Source organism: Hippocampus comes, unplaced genomic scaffold (assembly GCF_001891065.2).
Source record: "Hippocampus comes isolate QL1 unplaced genomic scaffold, H_comes_QL1_v1.1 scaffold153, whole genome shotgun sequence".
Lineage (NCBI taxonomy): Eukaryota > Metazoa > Chordata > Actinopteri > Syngnathiformes > Syngnathidae > Hippocampus > Hippocampus comes.
In genome coordinates this window covers 130,321-148,165 of record NW_017805991.1, presented here as the reverse complement: position 1 = coordinate 148,165, position 17,845 = coordinate 130,321, and the positions used below count along the sequence as shown (strand labels likewise).

Below are 17,845 nucleotides of genomic sequence, written 5' to 3'. Positions count from 1 at the left end.
ATATATTTATTTAACAACACAGTGGCAGGTCCACATACATTTGTTGTAACTTTCATATAATCTCGGGGAACTTTTCACACACCGACTCAGATGTCAGTGCGCTACTCTTTCACTAATTTTCTTGACAGCTTGTGCAAAATAGGCAACGGTGAGCAGTGGCTATGATCCATTTCGCACATATGCCCTTTGTCACCTCATAGAAAAACAGTGTTCATGTCAGCTTCCAGTTTTGAGTGCAGACACGTGCACACACAGCTAATGGTTTATTTATTATGACGGGTCTCTTTGAGCCCCCTTTAATATGTTAGCCATGTTTGGGGTTATACATTCAAAAGCTACAATAGTTATCTGCTTCCTAACAGTCTGGTGTTCATACATGAATTCCTGCAGTGTGGTTTTTGACAGACTTCCAAATATTGCTTTGCTGCGCTTGAGCACGCGCGTGCGCGAGCGCGCACACACACACACACACACACACAGGCCACAAAATTAACGGTAGGTCCAACTCATGACGTCAGATACAAGAATGGTATCAAAAACTCTGCCTTTAAACATTTTATAATGCTCATTTGAGATGAAAACAGCGTGTATTGGCTCTCACTTAAAATTGTGACTGCTGAGTGTGAACGTATCTTTTAATTTTTTTTTTTTTAAACCTCTCTTAGGGTTTATGTATGCGTTTTGGCAGGATGGCTACTTAACTGAACAGCTTCAGAATTATGCTGCCTGGTGGACTTGTGCCATAGCGTGGATGTCGCCCAGCTGACGCCATGTTGTTCCTCCTGAGACTTAACCGTAGTTGAGAAAGAAATCGAGCCTCCGCCGATTCAATTTAAGTAGCGCACTCCGTTTTGCCTCAATTTCTTCAAGACAAAATAACATCAATGATTCAAATTCGACCCGATTTTTAAATGATTAATCGATTAACGTAACAAAAAAGGAAAAGCTGCTCTTGGCATATCAACTTTTAATGCTGTCTTTGAAATGTTTTGAATGTCATATTTTTGCACAAATGCACAAAACGTGATTGGAAAACTTCTTTTACAATACTTGCCGTCGGTGGCGTCATAAGAGCATCGGTGTGAAGAAAACCAACTTCAGTGGCTAACAAACATTAACGATACAAACGTAGATTTTGATTCTCATTCGAGACGATCTGACCATGAACTTGCTTCTTCATCTTCTTCTCTTGGTTAATTTGCTGGGGTTGTACCTAAAGACACACAAACAAACAAACACACATTGGACAGTTGATGTCATCGTTCCCTCTGGACGGGCTTTTAACATTCCTCACGGTTCATCCTTCACTGTGCTCGGGAGGCATTTTGAACAAACAAAAAACAGCGCCGTAAAAGACGAGAGAAAGTGTTTGAACAACTAAAAGCAAACAGGCGTCCTATAAAGCACGTCTAGACACTTTCTGGTCTCATGCCACCGAAATGCACTGGGACTGTTTTCTTAGCGGCAGGGTCTGTTCCCCGGTTTAAGCATGACTGACTGAGTGTGACGGCGTGATCAAACAGCTCAGCCTCAACACGCACGCACGGGCGCACGCGCGCGCACACACACGCACAATCAATCTCAATCTCTTTTTCTGCTTCGTCAAAGAAAACACAGCAGCTTACATCACCCCCGTTACCGTAGAAACCGCTGTGACGAAAGAACCCATAATTCCCTTAATTATGTTGATTAGTACGAGTCCACGAATAGAACCAAAGACGCGCGGGCTGAAGAAATGGCTGTTAATTCGACAACACCGACAGGTACAACACACATGGGAATGAAGTATAAGCACATTTAAGTCTCCTACGGCAACGAACGTGGGGAAAGGGAAAAGGTCCACATTCGAATACTTTCAACTTTTTAAAATTTGAAGCACAGCTAAAATTTGGGGTGAAAATATGCAGTGAACCAGGGGTTTTCCTACCCATAAAGTTTGAGGCCCCCTCCGATTCTAAAAGTGCTTGCACTAAGGTGGGTGTCATTTACAAATTCAACTGCGATATTCGGCTGTGGCGACGGGACAGCACTGTATCGGAGACAAAAGTCGCCCGTAAAACCCCTGAAGAAAAAATTTCACAAATACCGGTAAATAAAATATAGATATAGATCAGGATGGAAGAGAATAGCATAAGTAGAAATTTACCTGCCAAACAAGTGCTTGTCTGATGAAGACAACTATTTATAGACAAAGTTCGCCTCCTAATGAGCTTGATTGTTTATCTGCTAAATGTCCGCTGCTCAGCAGCATTAGTCCTCAGATCCTCTGGGAAATGTTTCTGGAAATAATACTCGCTTGTGCAGTGTTCTTCAGGGCAATAGCTCCTGATCCTTTCTCAACCACCTTAGTTAATATTTTGAACTAGAGACCTCATGTTTTGCCATATGAATATTTAACGCTTTTCTTGTTGGAAAAGCAAATGACAATGCCACTATATAGCCTATATAGTCTCTCTCTCTCGCTCTAATTTTTTTTCTTTTTTCAAATGTTTAGCCTCTGGCTGAGAAATGTTTCAACGATATGACTCAAGCCAATCTTTAACTACGATTCAACAGGGCAACAGGTTAACTTTGCTTGCTGTTTAACTCGACACACATGCCCTTTTGTCATATTTCATTTTGGACCGAGGAGGGATCTTGTATTTTTATTTTGTATTCTAGTTTAATGAATGAAGTTCAAAAACTAAACAAAAAAACGGGTAGAACTATGAAGTTAGCAAGCAGAACGGTAGCGCCTTTGCCTCATCCCGAGCCGGCAAAAACCTTTTCTGAAATCATACACATGCTTGATATCAGCACACCTCACTCCAACTCTTTTCAGATCCAGCGCAGGTTATTCTGACCAGCTTTATGTGAACATTAGATTGAATTTGGAACTTCTGTGACTGCTTCTTTGCATTTGAGTCAACCCGTTTGTGCTAGTTGACAAGATGGAGCATTGAGCGAAGATGTAGAGTGCTACATTAGCTTATTGTGTTCACCATGAGCTAGCTAGCAGCAACTGAAACGTTCAATGAAATATACTTGTCACTTGTGACATCAAAAATTGGTGTTCGTAAGTTTTCCGCGATATTAGAGCTTGATTTGGAGAGAAACACATGCAAACTACACACAGGAAGGCCAAAGCAGAGATTTCAAGTCTGAACCTCAGAACTGTGAGCTTGACAAGCTAACCATTAGTCAACCATGCTATCCGCTTGAAAAGGTTTACGCGTTAAAACCCATCGGTTTCCTCACCTAAAGAGGTTATCTCCTTCAGATTCCTCCAGTCTGCTCTGCCGCTCTTCCTACAATAAACGCACATCAGCAGCGGAAGACTCAATGCATCGCTCACGGAATGACAAACTGAGAGCAAGGGAATCGAACCTCCTCTACGTCTTTCAACCATTCGTCCAATTCGGAGTTCTTGCCGCGGTTGTGAGCCAGCAGGTCAGACCTCCCGATGATGTGTGGCGAGTCGTCCGTCCCGGGCACTCGCATCTGTCCCATTGCACACATCAGCGTAAAAGAATTTTTCCTTTCCTGAGCTGATTTACTGACTACATAGAAAAAAAAAAAAAGACAAAATGGTGTTGGAATTGCAAATGTGTTCTGACCTTGCGGAAACGTTTGAAGTTCTTCGCAAAGCCGTTGGTGTGCACCTGCTGCGGTTTAGTTTTGGGGAGCACGTTCACCGTGAGGGATCTAAACTCGACTAAAATCAACTGTTTCGGGAGGTCTTCGTCCAGCTCCGTTATCTGCAACACAACAACACAAACACCGAGTGAGCATCCAACGCACGGGCGGGCGCAGGCATGGCCAGCCGGCATTGTCGAGCCCACTCATGAATCCTGCCCACGGAGCATTTACAAGACCACCATTTATGTAATATTTATTGTATTAATGCATCTATTGTTTCCTTAGGCTGTTCAATTAAAAAAGTGTGGGTTGTTTCAAAAATAGAAGAAACAATTTTAAAATACAAAGATACATTTGTTTTTATACGACTTAATTTCTTTATTCTTGACACTTTGATTACTGCACTTAACTTCTTTTTACCTTTTGTGAGGTCATCAACCATTTCTCTCCAGTTCCCTATACGCCCTTTATCTAATTACTTATGTTCATTATATTATTGCGTTCATTAAAGGCTGTGTAATTTTATTGCACTTGGTAAAATGCACAACATTTTTATACTTGCATGACTGTTGCAACTGATAAAATGTTGCATAAAACGTTGCCTGTAGTGTGAAAAGTTTCACAGAGGTGACAGTTTCTTTTCCATTTCTATTAGTGATTCTGAATTCACACAAACCAGCAATTGAACATTAGCCTGGGAAACATTGTGTGCAATGGCAGTAGTTCCACCGTTAGTATCTGATATGTACAAAAACGTAGAATGACAAAAAGAACACAAGACAAATACGGAATGAAATAATCACATATTAAACTGCACACTTTGCTGTCAATATACAGTTTTGGTGCATGCTTGTAAATCATTCAAAATGTGTTTTACATCTTTAAACACGATGGGAGGAGATGGGAGTTGGGATTTGGTGATTTCCATTAACTCCAGACATCACCGGCTTTATTTTAAATCAATCGAGGTGGCACCGAAAAAACTTTGTCCAAATACTCACGCACCGTACTACATACAAAATAACTTGTATGCCTGCCCTGCAAAACTTACTTGGGTCTCCTGCCTGTCGACAGGTTTCGTAAGATGAACCATAGTCGCTTCTTTGGGCTGATCAACATCTCCTTTGAATTGGCCAAGCTTCTAAGACAATCAACAGGAGCATTCAATGAATAGTAACTGGAAGGTATAAGTAGATAATCGACTGAAAAGATGACCGGAGAGCTCATCTTCACCTCTCTGGAGGACACTCTGTTAGCGTCGCTATGCTGACTTGTGCTGTCAGATGAAATTCCGCTACTCATCTTCTCTGCTGATGGTTGCAGCTTCTGCGTCGTCATGGGGACAACTTCCTGCTCGGTTTGGCAGTGCTGAGGTGGAAGCGGGTCTTCTACCGGTTCCAATGGCGACCTTCGGCTGCCCGGGTTGACTTCGACTCGTTGCTTCTTACTCAAAGCCTCGACGGTTTTGGACGTCTGTTCAGAGCGATGGTTTCCTGCTTGCGGAGATTCGCTGACGGAAAATGACTCATCCATGCAGTCCATTTCTTCAGACATGATAGATTCCAGTTCGAACTGATCTATTTCTTCTTCCATCTCCTTCCTCTTTCGGCTCGTGTGGGACAAAGCCGCTGGCGGATTGCCAAATGGATTACTTTCGGAGTCCACTGGCATCTGGGAAGAGGCTGCGGGGGTTCTGACTGAACATGAGAGCGCATGTTCAGGTGCCACAGGGGAGTCTGCAACCTGGCTGATGATGTCAGATTCAAGTACAGGACGCTTTGGCTCTGATGTGACAGTGGAGAATTCCTCATCTAAAGGCCTTGAAGAAAATGAAAAATATGTAAGGAAAATTGATTTGAAATTTGCACAAATACACCCCCCCCCAAAAAAACCCAAAAACACTAATGGTGAAACCTCAAAATCCAAATGCCTAAAAAAATTTGGAATTTTAAAAAAACAGACGCATTTCAATAAATGACCGCACATAAAAAAGTTCATTCATTTCAGTCCAAGAAATGTCAATTTGTAAAATAAGCCCTTATTAATTTCAACAATACTTTTGAAAAAGTTTTTATATCATCCAATGGTATACTTCTCTTTACATGTACATGAAAGTTACCATTTTACTTAAAACAGTGTCTTGACAGTTAATCAAGATTTGAGTCTCAAACCAACTTGGAATTCAACCAGCCGCAAAGAATGAATTTTCTACAACCTGGAGGCTCGATTCTATTTTTTATAAAAACACACACACAAATGGATGCCGACAACCAAAACGTATTACATGGATGGTTACCTCTTCTTGTTGAGCGGTTTGAAAAAGCTCGTCATTGTTGCCTGTTTCTGCGGCGAAGCTTGCGGAGAGACATGTTGTTTCTGAGGAGATTTCGGAGAAAATTTCTTTGGTTCAAATGTCTTCTTAGTACCACGGGACTTCGCCAAAGGAGGCTGGAAAGTTGTGTCGTTAATATCCTGGCCTGCAAGTGCAAGAACGTTTGCTTAAAAGAATATTTGCAATTTTTAGTTACACTCGCATCATTTCACATCTCTAATTTTGTCTTTGTTAAATTGGCCTTTTGTGTTTTTATTTCCCTCTACGATGTCATTGCTTTTTTTTGTCCCTCTTCATCACAGCTGGGTCCACAAATTGACTACAAGTACATGTAAAGATCCGCCCACATAAAATAAACGTTGCAATTGCAGTCTTAGCAATAGCGACATTCGATGAAATGCAATTGAAATCATCAACATTGTCATTCACGACATTTGGGAAGGCTCCGACTTTGGACCGTGTAAGTGCGAGGTGCAACCTCTCCAATTGACAACCGCTCTCAGATTCAGCGTTATGATCTTCCAACACGCATGAAATTTACCTGTCCCTTTGGGTGCGGGTTTCTTCCTCTGGGAATGTGCGTTCTCTGTAGCGCTCAACCACGAAGAGCTACGCGAATCGGCCACAATGCACTTAGTGCTCATCTTCTGGGTTGTGGCTTTAGGGCCATGAGGACGAGCGCTGTCACAATTCAGCTTTTTCTCCGGAGTCTCTCCCACCGTGGTGATCCTGCTTACCTCACACCGCTCTGGACTGATTAATGAGGAAATGGAACTGGAATAAATCAGAAGGCAAAGTCCGGACTGTTTGAGCAGATGATGTGTGTGTGTGTGTGTGTATACATTTGTGAGGTTTCTGTGTTGACTGCGTATGCTGTGATGTTCTGCGATGCTGCAGGCAAAACGGTCTCATCCACATATTGGGAAAGTGATGCGCTCGGAATCCTTGGAGACTTCTTTGTCTCTGAAAAAGAAAAAAAAAAAAAAAAAAACCAAAGTAAGCCATAATAGAAAAGCATTCTCCCAAGATACCACAAATGTTCTTCCACCTGCATCTGTCGTTAAACTGGAAGGGTTGCAGTACATGTCACGTGAAGTGTAGATAGCAGCCAATCCGATTTCAGACTCCGTGATGACTCGAAGGCCTTTTCTATCTCACAAGAGACAATGGAAGGCTCTTACATTTTCACCAACGACAGTCAAGATGAGCTGTTCTCTTGTGGGGAGTTTTTCCAAAACCTTTGAATGATGTGCTTCAATGAATTGTGCCACCCAGTGGTTGAAGCAGGAAGGGAAGGTTGTGAATTGCCAGCAGTAAAATCCACCACGCAGCTCTGCGGGGACTCCAGAAGGTCACGGGGCAGGGTGCCCTCCTCTAGGAGTTGGCTCGTGCCGCCTCCAAAAGTCACAGATGCACTCAGACGCTTGAACTACCAACAACAAAGATGTGAATCAGTTACACTGCCACAGAGTTAATAAGGAAGATAATAGCAACGACTAAGTACACAAGCTAAACTAGTGCTGGGCAAGTAATCGATCATTTTTGAGTGTGCTATTTTATTTCCCCTGTCCGGCTTCCGTAGTTCAAATCACGCCCCGAACAACCTGCACTGCTTACACAAACGACATGGCTGCCAACAGAATGGAGGTAGGTCATAAAAGCAGTCTGTGTTGCCAATGCGTGTCTGTTCTCATCCCTCTAGTAATTATTTTTCCCAGAAAAGCAACCAGCAACTTTAATTCAAGCTCAGAAACTACAACATGAAGAGAAACATTTTCATCACCGTTTTCCCTGTCGGAGCTCGGAGCAAGGCAATCATGGTGTCAATGGCGCTAAACATTAATACATGGTGTCAACACAATTTAGCAACACCCTGATAATATATTGATCCATCCATTTTCAACACCGCTTATGCTGAACAGAGTTGCGGGGAGTTTCTGGAGCCTGATCCCAGCTGAATTGAGGCGGAAGGCAAACTACACCCTGAACTGGTCGCCAGTTAGTCGCAGGGCACATATGGAGCACAAACAACCATTCACACTCACATCTGCACCGTCACTGAGTGGGAAACGATCCTACGCTGCCGGTACACAAGTTAGGCAAGTGTACCACTACACCATCAGCAACTGCTTTATTAATCAATATTTAAAATGTTGCGCGGTTGTTCATCTCTGTGTGCCCTGCGATTGGCTGGCAACCCGTTTAGGGTGTCCCCTGCCTACTGCCCGAACACAGCTCCAGCACCCCCCGCGACGCTTGTGAGGATAAAGTGGATTGGAAAATGGATGGGGAGAGAGAGATAGAGTGGGAGAGAAAGACTATATAGGATATATAGCGTCATTGTCATTTGCTTTTTCAAAAAGAAAAGGGTTAAATATTCATATGACATAACATGAGGTCTCTAGTTCAAAATATCAACTAAGGTGGTTGAGAAAGGATCAGGAGCTATTGCCCTTAAGAACAATGCACAAGCGAGTAACTTTCCAGAAAAATTTCCCAGAGGATCTGAGGACTGATGCTGCCTAGCAGCGGACATTTAGCAGATAAACAATCAAGCTCATTAGGAGGCGAACTTTGTCTATAAATAGTTGTCTTCATCAGACAAGCACTTGTTTGGCAGGTAAATTTCTACTTATGCTATTCTCTTCCATCCTGACCGCTGCAAACAAACCTGCTTGCCCGTGAGGAAAATGAAGGTTGTGCCTGCAAAAAGCTGTTTGCGCCTCAGATCTGGCTCCAGATTCACCTCCTCATTTCTCAAACTTGGCTCGTCGATGTCAGGGATGAATCTGTAAAACAAGCACATATGAGACCATGTTTGAGAACCCTGGAGACTGCGATAGCACATTACCCTTCCGCTTTAGGAGGTGGTAGCTTCTGCTGAGCTGCTTTGTTGAGCTCTGAGAAAAACTCCGGCTTCACGATAGGACAGCAGCACAGCAGAGCTGAAATTGTCTAATGGAGGTAAGTCATACAAAACATGCACACTGTTAACAAGAAACACATCACAGATAAAATTAAGCATTGCCCTGACCTTGATGGTGACTTTAACAGAAGGCATGACCAGGTGCGTGCAGTCCTTGGTCCACGTACTGACCAGGTTTCCTCCAAACAGCTGCAGAGCCTCAGAGAGTGCAGCTTTGCCATCGTTGTCCAAACAAGAAGAACACACTACTGGCTTCTGATGATCCACACTGGGCAAGAAAAAGAGAAAAATGTCAAATAAGTGCTGGGCGGTAACACCTTCAAATAAAATCTGATTTATTGTTTACTCCCCTATAACACTGGTCAACAGCAAATTTTAATCAAACCAATCTGGAAAACTTGCATCCCTGATTTTAAAAACGTAGTAAAATTTGTTGACTATAGATTAACCTAATTTGCGATTGTTTTCCTCCTATAAAAGAAAATGACAATGACAATTCAAAGCAAGTTTGGATTTTTGTTCTATTTCCCGTTTTGGGATTTTTATTTTTCTCTTGATATCAAACAAGCTTTTACAGTGAGTTTGTCCCCCAACATTAAGTTGTATCAACTTCTATTAGCAAAAAGAAAAATAAATTCTAACCAATGTAAAAAGAAGTGTTTCCTTTTGCTAAATGTCCCTTTTCTCAAACGTATAAAACACAATCCTGAATAACTGAACATTTTTTGTTACCAAAACAAATTAACTTAATGAGCAACATCAACAATGAGCTGACAAATAATACCTGCTGTTGGCAATGTACAGTATGTGTGGTTTGTTGTTTCAGTACCTGAATTTGGATTGAAAAACCCCAAATGTAATGCTGTCCCCAGACTTCAGGTTGACTGGAGAGTTCTGTGCCAGGGGCTGGCCATTGACGACAGTGCCGTACTTGGAGGTGTCCCTCAGGGTCAGTGTCTGAAGTAAGTCAAAGTTTTAGATATACAGTACCAAGACAGGTATTTGTCTAACTGACAAATTCACATACTTGGATGTGGCCACACACCCTGTTCTAGGAGAATAGGCTACATCTTAGCTACTAGATTACCGGTAATTTGTTTAAATGGTTTTGGTTGTTGTTGTTGACTGAACAAATAAAGATTTTCAAGAGAAATATTAACTCTTGTTTTTATTATGTTTTTAGCAATTACATATGTTACTACACAAAACACTATGAACGAGTTTAACAAAGTTCATTTGCTTCGCATTTGCAGCTTACTGAGCATTAGAAACCAGACACTGGCTCATTTGTATACTGAAGGGTTCTGCAGACAGCTATCCATAACAGTGAGCCGGAACAGGAACAAGCGGATGCACGGGCTAAATGGTCTTTCTGTCATCTAGTGGAAGAGCATATAATTGTTCTTCCTGTCACAAAATGTTGTTGAGATGGAGAGATAAACCGAGCTACAATAATAATTTACGAATCAATTAAGTGGGACTGGTTGAATCGATAATTTAAAAAAATTGTAGTACAGTGGTCGTAAATCACTAATCTAATGCGATGCAATTCTATCTGACAAAGTAGAACAACTACCTCCAGTGTACATAACATGTCATTCCAGGTCATCATCTTTCTCACCTGATCAGTAACTATGAAGTGAGCATGAGCTCTGCTGATAGATTGGTCACTCGGCAGCACGATGTCACAGTTCTTGCGACCCACCACATACTCTTTACCGGAGAGGAGATAGTGGGTCTCACCTATTTGCAAAAAAGAGGGCATATAATGACTTTTGAAAATGTCTATTCTTATTCTATGACTTAACCTTGCCTCACAAATGGCTGACGATGCCCAAATGTCTTACCCTCTTCAGCTCCTACGAGACAAATTTAACGTTCGTTACTAAGTGCACACGGCGAAGACATAAAACGAGTACTTTGGCCTCATGTTGATAGTCTGAAATTTATTGACTGGCACGCGCATACTTACAGCGAAATGAAAGCTAATTAAGCGCATTGATTTATGTGAGTTGCTTGCGCAAACACGTCAGTATCGAGAGAAAAAGTTACCTCCTCGCTCCATTGGACTCAGTATCCACATTTTGATCTTAGACGCTTTTCCTCCGTCTGATAACTTTGAATGCGAAATAAAATTTACAGAAAAACCAAGACGTTTTCGCCCCTTGCAGCCACGAATGATAGGAAGTGCATTGCATTGCGCACGCGCGACCGCGTGACGTCAAATGCCTGCGTCTCGATATTCTACTGTTGTGATTCCAGTACAGTACAGTCGTTGGCTTCAACCGGAAGCGTTTTTGGATTTTGGCGCCAAATTACCAGAAACTAAACGCACACAAATATTTTTTTTATTTCATCAATAATATATAGTCAGAAGTATGTGATTTATAAGGTTGTCTATATGCTTGAAAAAAGACTGTCTGAAAAAACACTGGCACAACGTGTGTGTATTTGTGTGTATTTGTGTGTGCGTGTGTGTGCGTGTGTGTGCGTGTGTGTGTGTACATATGAAAAATCAGGTTATTGCCTGGTGATGTTTTAACATGATAGGTGCACAGGTGTAAAGAGAATAAATATAACTCTTTCTGAACTGTGTACAGTTCTCTTTATCCACATTTATTTTTGTGCATGCAAACACTTTGTTTTTCTTCTTTCTACCCCCAAATTTGCTGCTGTAGACTGTAAATTTCCCCAGTGTGGGACAAATAAAGGATAAAAGAATGTCTTATAATTTCGAAATATACATTGTTTTATTAAAAATAACATGCACATAAAGGCAGGCAGATGACAGCCTCATCGACAGCATACCACCACTTTTAAACAGGGTAAATTGGAATGAAATGTAATACCTCATGTAATCCAGTTGTGCCTTGAGATACCAGTTTCATTTAGTCACTCAAATTTAATGTAAACAATGAAAAATTTTGTCCCTCGAATAATTCATTGAGAGTTCTGGGATGTGCGACTTGGCCACTGGGGGGCAGTAATATACAGTCATGAAGATACAAATGAAGAAGACTTTCACAAGCACTTTGAGAGACTCAGTAAACTGTAGTAATTTTGCGGGGAGGTCCGCACAGGATAAAGAGAATGTACCTGTGATTATTGTTAGATTGTCTATCTATATGTGTTGATGCACATCTTGTGTTCAAATATCTGTCGCTCATGGTGATAACACAATGACTATGTAGTCCGTCTTTGGCATTTTAAATAAACAACATGCATCTCTTTGTTTTATGTTTAGTTTTAAAATAAACTGGAATTGGAATTAAACAGCTGATTTTTTTTTTAATTACACGTACTATTACACATATCTTACATTTTTGCTTGTAACTCAAAGCGAAAAGTCGCCAGACTGGTGGCTTGTATCTCAAAAATATCATGAGTTTGTTCACTTGTATCTGAAGGCACTACTGTACTGTACCAGAATGACAATCAGTTTACACTTCATGGTTTAAATGTTATTTTTTAGGGGGAAACAAAAATGCAACATTATATGATGATATCATATACAATAACATTATTCTATTTTGCGTAAGTTACTGGACTCAAAACATGGGATCATTGTCAGCCTTCCAGGGGAGGCCCCCAGCTGTCCGGAGGCGACCTCGTCCCCACAGGCAGGGCAGCTTGTGATTGGCTCTCATTACCACCACACTGGTGCAAGAGTCAGGCTTGCGGATGATGTCACACCATTCAGGATAGTCCACAGGCTTGGAGCTGCTGTTGGAAAGTTACATTCGTGCATAGAAATCAGGGAGGGAAAATAGGTTTGGGGTATATGTACTTACTGATCACAGCATCCAACTCCAAAAGGCTCCATGCAGACACACTGGTAACAATCGGCAGTGATCCAACGCTGTCCTATCCCATACACCTGACCCAAGTACTCACAACTCCCTGCAAAATATGTAATGTATTATTTCTAAATGCAACATAAACTAAAGTATGTGGAGTAACAGACTGCGGCTCTTGAATGGTGAGATTAAATATTGAAAAATAAAACTATTTGAAATGTGTATTTACACACACTCTGAGTAATGTGAGGTACATAAATTATAATACAGCGGTGTGGACTCTACACACAGCCTGATGGAGCCCACCATGCAACTCTAGAAAAAGCCCCAAAATATTAGGACCTCAAATCCTCTTATAGCACGAAATAATAAACATTTGCTTGATTGTTGCATCACATGCATCATAAGTTTCCCCATAAGTGTACAACATAATTGTTATTCTTTTTTTCCCAATAATTAGGGTTTAATTATGAATAATTAATGAAGGGTTAGAAGAATGGCAGATGATATATTCCTTTTCATTCAAATAGTCATTCAAAAGTCATTCAAACATTCATATAAATTTGGTTTGGAGAGTGCCCTCACACTTAAAATATTAAACAGAAGCATAAAATAATGCTTTTGTGAACGACAAATGCTTTTGATTTAGGCCAACTCTGGCATTAACTTTACATTGGGTGCAGGTTTCGTACATTTGACAAGTACTGGGAGTTAATATGGCCATTTGATTGTAACACAGTGGGGAAATTCCCATTACAGGTTTACAGTATTGAATAAAAACAGATAACACATCGTGAATAGCAAATAAAAACAATGAATACATAAAAACAAGATTAGAATATTACACATATTTTCTTCATAGTTCAAACTGCATGTAATGTGCACAAAGTACATTATTGTGCTCCACTGGGATTGTTGTGTTGAACATTGTGACAGATTGCAGGAAAGTAACATTTATAAAGCTCGTGCATTTGGATGTGCTTGCAAAGTCCCTTTAAACTGTAAAATCAAGGGAAACCAGGCAACTCTTTGCTATTAAAATCTGTGATATGCCATTAAAAAAATAATAAATTCATCCTGCACTGACCTTTGGTGTTGAAGAAGCACTCCCCGCTGGTATGAAGTGAAAATAAGGGTACGCTGGCACTGAGGAGGACCGCATACGCCAACAAGAACGCGTGTACTGTTGCCATCGCTGCAAACTATTCCAAGAAAGAAAACCACTTAAAGCGTAGTCTCCTTGACAATGCACCACAAGGACGGTGGGCTCACTTATTTATATCGCCAGCATGCACATTTTCCATTTCTGGTTACTATTTGTCCACCCCCACAACCTGCTCATTAATGCTCATCCCATATTAGACAAACATGACGCATACACATACACACACATACACTGATGTTATTACGATGCTGCTTCACAAGAATTACCCCCCTGAGCATACAATGTGCACTCTTTCACATAACATTTGTCTCCGGAGAAGGTTCCTTCGGTGAGAATCACCACAGCGACAACACACAGGCACCTATTTTTCTACACAGGAACTGCACATGAGGCGTGTGAGTGCACAAGATTCCTTGAGCTCTTCCCTTTTGCCGTCAACGTTGTTTGCATGTAGTCTAGTGTTTCCAAATTGTGTTTTTATTTCTTTATTTTTCTGCAAACAGGCAGCACAGGGGAATAATGTAAGGTTCATAACAAGATGTATGACAAAACTATTATTTTGGATATGAACAAAACAGGCGCATATGTGCAAAATATGTGCTCTTAATATATTTTATCTATCAGATACATTTCTCAATGGGTGTAAAAAAAAAAATGTGGGTTTTTTTTTTGTCCAGTGCAAGGTCTCTCTTGTATAAAAATTACCACTCAAGGATGGCATAAAACTGCTGAACAGCAAACCAACATTGAGTGAAAGAACTCATTTGGTGCATTTTTTCACAAAAAAATCATAATAAATAAATAAAAAAAAACTCACTCTATGTTTGTCCTGCATATCATTGCAAATCTACAAAAAATGTTTTGGGCCTACTCACGTGTAGGGCAGCAAAAGATCCAGCGCAGCTAAGCCATGTCTGCAATCTATTGGTGAATGTTCATATTATGACACGAAAGATCCATTTTTCAGTTTCATTTCTGGATATATTGTAAATGTTTTTCCCAATGTATCGATAATTGCTGACCTGTGATTGGCTGGCAACCAGTCCAATGATTACCCCACCTCTTACCTAAAGTCAGTAGTGATAGACTTCTAGCTCAGCTGTGACCCTAAGTGTGACACGCGCTACAGAAAACGCAGGGATCAAACTGCACAAAATTTGGAGATGCCTGCTTTTTATTGGACAATACAAAACTGGTTAAAAGCTGAGAACCGTAAAACTTCAAGCATGTGTGCTCCTCAAATTGCCTGTTAATCATCACGGATGACTCACCAATGTAACTCACTGATGTGCATCTAATTCAATTTGTCTAATTCAATTTCATATCAGATACAGTACGTAATGAACCATCATTTAAATTACATGAGATTGATGTAGATGTTATATGACTGGAGGAACTTTGGCCTTTAAGCGGCACTTAAAATGAATATCTCATTTTGATATGGTATGTTTTTACTAATTGGAAACAAAAAAAAAGAAGAAAATAATAACAATGATAATAATGAGGAGGGAATAATGGCAAATATGTCTTAGTTTATCTTTTAAAATGTGTGAATTTGCAAATGTTTAAGTTGCTGAATACTTATTGGCCCCACTGTATGTATGTGTGTGTGTGTGTGTGTGTGTGTGTGTGTGTGTGTGTGTGTATATATAAAATTTTTATATAAATTTAATGGCCATCAATTAATTATACGTGGATTTTGCCCATGGCACTATTTCTTTCTTCAAATAAACAATTTGACATATTTTATTGGCCAGTTTGTTTATTTTAAAAGTCATTTTCCATGTCACCAAGCATTTTTCACAAACTCTCTTTCACAGACATGAGGTCGGAACATGCTGTCAATGCAAGTCAAAAATGTTGACTGTCATATTTTCTGCTGGTGTAAACACGGTAATCCGATTAATCTTGCGTTTGTGTAACGTGAATCAAACAGAAAAAATTGGGGTCTTGTCATTTTTTGTTTATGTATGTCTATCTTTCATTGTTTATTTTATCATCTTTGAATGCCAGCTTCCAATAAAATGGTAAAAAAGTATTGGGTCTTATAGAACACGGTTATAATTTTTTTGACAATTTTTATACTTCACTGATCTTTGAATTGATTGTGTGCATTTGTCTGTCGTTTTCATTATGTCTCCTGGTACCAAACTACAAATAACGTGAAGCATCTGTTTGAAAATATCTCTCCTGGTCATTGAGTCCAAGAACAACTACTATTGCTTTATGGAAATTAAACTTGGACTGTAATTTCTAACAGGCCCAACAGGCTGGCGGTCAAAGCTGAAACGGTTGCTATTGTAGTTGTTCATTGTTTTGTTAATATTTGCCCATCCCTATGCCACCTAACCTGTCTTTCGAGCTCTGTGAGATTTTTCTGATAACAAAAGAGGCCTGGTTCACATTACTTCTTATCTACTTATCTCGTGACACTAGTTGCATGTCACATTTGCGTATTGTGTGCTGGCGAACAGGGGTTACTTTATCACGCATCACTGGCAAATGACTCCATAAGGATGGATTATTATGCCATTTTAAAAAATGGACTGCTTGATCATCATACGGTGACCAAAAGTCCCTTCTATGTAAAATACATTCATTAAGAAGGTTAAAAATAGCAGCTGGGTTCAATAGGATATGAAGCTTTGTTGATTCATCGACAATCAGTCTTTACTGGCTCTCGAGCTTTATTCAGCATGTGGAGGAAATTGGAAAATATCAGAAAGTAACACTGTGAATAAAAAGAAATTCAGAGGTCGTCAATAGCCAGATCCATTCAGAATCCAGTTGACAATATTAGGAACAAAAGGAGAATAATCATTGCAAGAAATGCAAATAAAGACAACAAAAATTCACTTAAAAGTGATATTTCCCTCTTTAAATCATTTAACACGAGCCTAATTATTTGATTTAAATATGTACACTAGTAGTAAACGTACATAAGCATGGGCAGACCCGTCGCATGCTTTGCATTTGACCCATCCGACAAAATTTGTGAGTCAAGCAAGCGGATGTGCAAGTTCAAGGCGATCAGATAACGGCGCGCTTTAAAACAAGGAAAGAGGAAAGAAAAAAATATTTTTACAGTCTTTTGTTGTGAGCATTACTTCACAGAGTATGTCTGTAGGCACATTTCTGAAGAAAAAAAAGCAAAATTCCATTTTGTACTTTTTATTTGATGTCATCAGACATTTAAGTTGGCTTGTTAACAAAAATAATTCATTTGAAAAAATAAATGTTTCATTAATTCCTCTGATTCGGTATAACTATATGGAATACTATAATACGATATATACTTTTTAAACACCAATGACTTGACACAAAAATTTGGGCTCTGATTTATAATCAACGCTTTTCGTTATGACCTCAACATTATTTTTAGGGACATCACTGGTAGAAAAGAAAATTATTTTTCTCCCCTCTCCAGCAGCAAGACCGTTCCATGATTTCGCTTGATAAACACTTGCATGTTTGCTCTCAGAACAGGATGTAAATCCCCATAAAGAGAATGAAGTCCACAATGAAACACAAACAAGTTCAGTCGTTACGCTGTACATCCGTTTATTTGAAATTGAAGTGACTTCTGACAGAATAAGCAGTTGAGACTGTTCTCACCGTGCGGTGCTATCCCGCAAGTTTTTGTTACTTCTATTAAAAGAACCACCGAGGTGCCTTTGAGCCAGGAGCGTCACTATAAATTTCATGGACAAAGAGGGCTTGGCCCGCAGGAGATGCACAGATGGACAGATTTTAAATCAATACTGTTGAAAATTTTTAAGTTGCCATTAGATTTGAAGTAATATTTCACTGTTTTATCGTGCGCTACACAAAGACAGGAATTATCCATTCATCCATCCATTTTCCGATCCGCTTTATCCCGTCCCGCTTTATCCCGAGCCTGTCCCAGCTGTCTTCGGGCAGTAGGCAGCTGTTGCCAGCCAATTGTTTGTCTAGGTGTGCCCTGCGATTGGCTGGCAAAAAGTTCAGGTTGCATCCCGCCGAATGCT

At 40.2% G+C, this 17,845-nt stretch overlaps 2 protein-coding genes across 4 annotated transcripts; both read right to left on the bottom strand.

The window, feature by feature from the left end:
- Positions 1 to 661: 661 nt before the first annotated feature.
- nbn (nibrin) lies at positions 662 to 11,097 on the bottom strand. Of its 3 annotated transcripts, none has more exons than XM_019892181.1 (17): positions 10,929 to 11,097; positions 10,498 to 10,619; positions 9,706 to 9,833; positions 8,985 to 9,144; positions 8,802 to 8,905; positions 8,622 to 8,739; positions 7,189 to 7,379; positions 6,999 to 7,099; positions 6,793 to 6,913; positions 6,492 to 6,724; positions 5,915 to 6,095; positions 4,852 to 5,437; positions 4,670 to 4,759; positions 3,597 to 3,737; positions 3,367 to 3,480; positions 3,238 to 3,287; positions 662 to 1,213 (listed from the first exon to the last, which is right to left on the bottom strand). In XM_019892181.1, exons 1-17 carry the CDS (start codon positions 10,957 to 10,959, stop codon positions 1,177 to 1,179), a joined length of 2,508 nt encoding a protein of 835 aa, XP_019747740.1. In that variant the 5' UTR covers positions 10,960 to 11,097; the 3' UTR covers positions 662 to 1,176. The 3 variants fall into 3 exon arrangements, with proteins under 3 accessions (XP_019747740.1, XP_019747741.1, XP_019747742.1); XM_019892182.1 differs by having other exon boundaries at positions 4,670 to 4,756; XM_019892183.1 differs by having other exon boundaries at positions 4,670 to 4,756; positions 4,834 to 5,437; positions 6,492 to 6,703.
- A 1,070-nt stretch (positions 11,098 to 12,167) lies between these two features.
- Positions 12,168 to 14,407, bottom strand: LOC109528972 (prostate-associated microseminoprotein-like). The gene is made up of 3 exons (XM_019892069.1): positions 13,761 to 14,407; positions 12,668 to 12,776; positions 12,168 to 12,599 (listed from the first exon to the last, which is right to left on the bottom strand). The coding sequence occupies exons 1-3, from the start codon at positions 13,864 to 13,866 to the stop codon at positions 12,425 to 12,427; spliced, it is 390 nt and encodes a 129-aa protein (XP_019747628.1). The 5' UTR covers positions 13,867 to 14,407; the 3' UTR covers positions 12,168 to 12,424.
- Positions 14,408 to 17,845: the final 3,438 nt, after the last annotated feature.